The sequence below is a fragment of the Lutra lutra genome, chromosome 7 (genome assembly GCF_902655055.1).
Source record: "Lutra lutra chromosome 7, mLutLut1.2, whole genome shotgun sequence".
NCBI classification, from domain to species: domain Eukaryota; kingdom Metazoa; phylum Chordata; class Mammalia; order Carnivora; family Mustelidae; genus Lutra; species Lutra lutra.
The window spans coordinates 108,354,995-108,358,306 of record NC_062284.1 but is presented as its reverse complement, the minus strand read 5'-3'; the positions used below and the strand labels follow the sequence as shown (position 1 = coordinate 108,358,306).

The 3,312-nt window shown below is 55.6% G+C and overlaps 1 protein-coding gene across 1 annotated transcript; it reads left to right on the top strand.

Moving 5' to 3' along the window:
- The first annotated feature begins 290 nt into the window (after positions 1–290).
- TMEM30B (transmembrane protein 30B) lies at positions 291–2,240 on the top strand. Its single transcript, XM_047736290.1, has one exon. It carries the CDS (start codon positions 607–609, stop codon positions 1,666–1,668), a length of 1,062 nt encoding a protein of 353 aa, XP_047592246.1. The 5' UTR covers positions 291–606; the 3' UTR covers positions 1,669–2,240.
- The last annotated feature ends 1,072 nt before the right edge of the window (positions 2,241–3,312 follow it).

Here is a 3,312-nt window from a genome sequence, read left to right as displayed (position 1 = left end):
CACTCCCCCACTCCCCCCCCCCCCCAGATAAAAAGGGATTAATAACCTGAAACTTTCAAGTCCCCGGTGCAATCTCTCAGTGAACTTTGTGCTTGCTACAGGTGGCAGTTCCGGTGATCACAGCAGAGACTGGCCCAGGATCTCTACTTACTTAGAAGGCGGAAGCGAAGGTGGTACCTGAGCAAGGCAGGAGCCACTCAGACGCAGCCTGGGGCCGCCCCTCACCTCGGGGAGGAGGAGCTGGCGGCCGGACCCACCCAGACCCGGAGGAAACGCGGGCCTCGGGCCCGCCAGGTGAGGAAACCAACGCCCGCCCCGCTCCGCTCTGGAGAGGCGGGGCGCCGCTGCCCATCACCAGCAGGGGCGGAGCCGGCTCGGCTCACCTGGGCAGAGGCGGAACTGAGCGGTTCAGGTCACGGCAAGAAGGCTAAGACTGACCTGTGCGGGGGCCGGGGGCGGGGCCAGCCCCCAAACTCACCTGAGCCTGCGGAAAGCGGGGCCGGGAGCAGCCCCCCGGCTCGCCCCGCGCACGGAGGGGCGGCGCCCCCGGCTGGCCGCTCGTGAGCGCCACTCCGCCTGTCCCTCGTCCGACCCCGCGCGGCCGCCATGACCTGGAGCGCCACGGCCCGGGGCACCCACCAGCCCGACAACACCGCGTTCACGCAGCAGCGCCTCCCCGCCTGGCAGCCGCTGCTGTCGGCCAGCATCGCGCTGCCGCTCTTCTTCTGCGCCGGCCTGGCCTTCATCGGCCTGGGCCTGGGCCTCTTCTACTCCTCCAACGGCATCAAGGAGCTCGAGTACGACTACACGGGCAACCCGGGCACCGGCAACTGCTCGGCGTGCGCCCTGGCAGACCAGGACCGCGCGCCGCCGCTTCGCTGCTCGTGCGCCTGGTACTTCTCACTGCGGGAGCTCTTCCCGGGACCCGTGTACCTCTACTACGAGCTGACCAACTTCTACCAGAACAACCGGCGCTACAGCGTGTCCCGCGACGACACGCAGCTGAGCGGGCTGCAGAGCGCGCTGCGCCACCCGGCCAACGAGTGCGCCCCCTACCAGCGCCGCGCCTCCGGCCTGCCCATCGCGCCCTGCGGCGCCATCGCCAACAGCCTCTTCAACGACTCCTTCACGCTGTGGCACCAGCGCCAGCCCGGCGGGCCGTACGTCGAGGTGCCGCTCGACCGCACCGGCATCGCCTGGTGGACCGACTGCCACGTCAAGTTCCGCAACCCGCCGCTGGTGAACGGCAGCCTGGCGCTCGCCTTCCAGGGCACCGCCCCGCCGCCCAACTGGCCCCGGCCGGTCTACGAGCTGAGCCCCGACCCGAACAACACCGGCTTCATCAACCAGGACTTCGTGGTGTGGATGCGCACGGCGGCGCTGCCCACGTTCCGCAAGCTGTACGCGCGCATCCGCCAGGGCAACTACTCCACGGGGCTGCCGCGCGGCGCCTACCTCGTCAACATCACCTACAACTACCCGGTGCGCGCCTTCGGCGGCCACAAGCTCATCGTCTTCAGCAACATCTCCTGGATGGGCGGCAAGAACCCCTTCCTGGGCATCGCCTACCTGGTCGTCGGCTCCCTCTGCATCCTCATGGGCTTTGTCATGCTGGTCGTCTACATGCGCTACCAGGACCAGAACGACGAGGACGAGGACGCAGAGTGATTGCCGTTTTCAAAGGACCCTTCCGGCTAGTTGTCTGAACTCTCCCGCAAGCTTCTTAGATTCTCCCAATCAATTCCAATTCCAGCCTTGCCTCACTTTTCCTCCTGGTGTGATGCCTGGACCAGAGGGAGGAATTACATACAACTGGGGGCTACCAGAACCTTGCTGGGGTGTTTGGATTGCAGATTGAGACATCCTTGTAAATTCTCCCCATCTTCACGATTTACCGAGTTGACATGTTAGGTTCTTAAAGTACGCAGCATTTGAGTGTGGAAGGGACAGTAGAGATTCCTGTTCAACTTCTATCTGATGAAGAGACTGAGACCTAGAGATGTTAACTCATTCAGGGTCACGCAGCTATTCCTTGGCTCCTGACTCTGACTCTGTTATCCCTACAACACCGTGGTTTTCTTTGGGGGTGGGGGGGAATGCTGGGGGAGAGAGTGAAGCCCACAAATGACTTGCAGAGGTGTGGAGGGGTGGGAGAGAATATACCTGTAAAAATGTGGACATACTGTAGACACAGGCCCATTCTGACACAATAAGGCTGGGGTGAGAGCCCTGTGTTTAAACAAAAAACAAAAAAACAAAACAAAACAAAAAAACTGTGTTTTAACAAGCCTGTCTGGAGATTCCTCCTGTATTCCCTCAAATTCGGGAATCACTGTCATTGATCATTGTCCTGACCCAGGGAGCAAGTAGAACACTGAATGTTCCCTGTTTCCTCATGTGTCTGAGGTTGGCCCTGAAGCAGTGACCTGCATTCAGCTCTTCAGGTAGTCATGGATTCCCAGGGACAGTGACACAGTCATAATATTGCAAGTTTTGCCCAGCATCCTGCCTTCAACATAGAAAGCTCTCCATAATGTGTGGAATGAGTGGGGAGAAAAAACTGGCTAGCTCTAGAAATCTGCCATATGGGTTTGCAGGACAAATACTGGAGGATTAAAGTGAAAACAACAACAGTTTGCCCAGTACTGTATAGAAACTTGATAATGCCAAGTCACTTTGCCCAGCTTGGAGTGAGTATTTTAACTTCAGAATCAGATAGATGGAAGGGGTCTCAGAGGAAAAATGATTTCCCTGAAGTCAAATCTGTTTCTCCTGACTCCTGACTCAATCCTCTTTGTCATTATTTTTTATGCTTAGAGAAAAAAGGTTTTTTTCATGCATACATTTTCCCTGGAGTCAGAAAAAAAACTTTTTAATCTATGTTCTCAAATGAAGCATGCTTATTTCTAGTAATTGTTTTAAAGGAATGCCAAGGAATACAGTCATGTATGTTATCTAGAATCTTGAGAAATGTCAAGATAATCTTAAAGTCTGGCTACTCTAAAATTACCCTACTGTATATAAAGTTATTCTGAGCAATAGATTTTTTCAAATTAGTTTCAGAGGTAGAATTTATCAACTGATAAATTCTGATAAAAATCTGATTCATCAGTTGCATATAATACCCAGTGCACATTCCGTCAGGTGCCCTCCTTAATGCCCATCACCCAGTTACCCCATCCCCCACCCCACCCCTCCAGCAACTCTCAGTTTGTTTCCTGGAGCTCTGCATCTCTTATGGTTTGCCTCCGTCTATGTTTTCATCTTATTTTATTTTTCCTTCCCTTCCCCTATGTTCATCTGTTTTGTTTC

Coding starts and splice junctions, on each gene's coding strand:
- TMEM30B (XM_047736290.1), top strand. CDS start 607: ATGACCTGGAGCGCCACGGCCCGGGGCACCCACCAGCCCGACAACACC.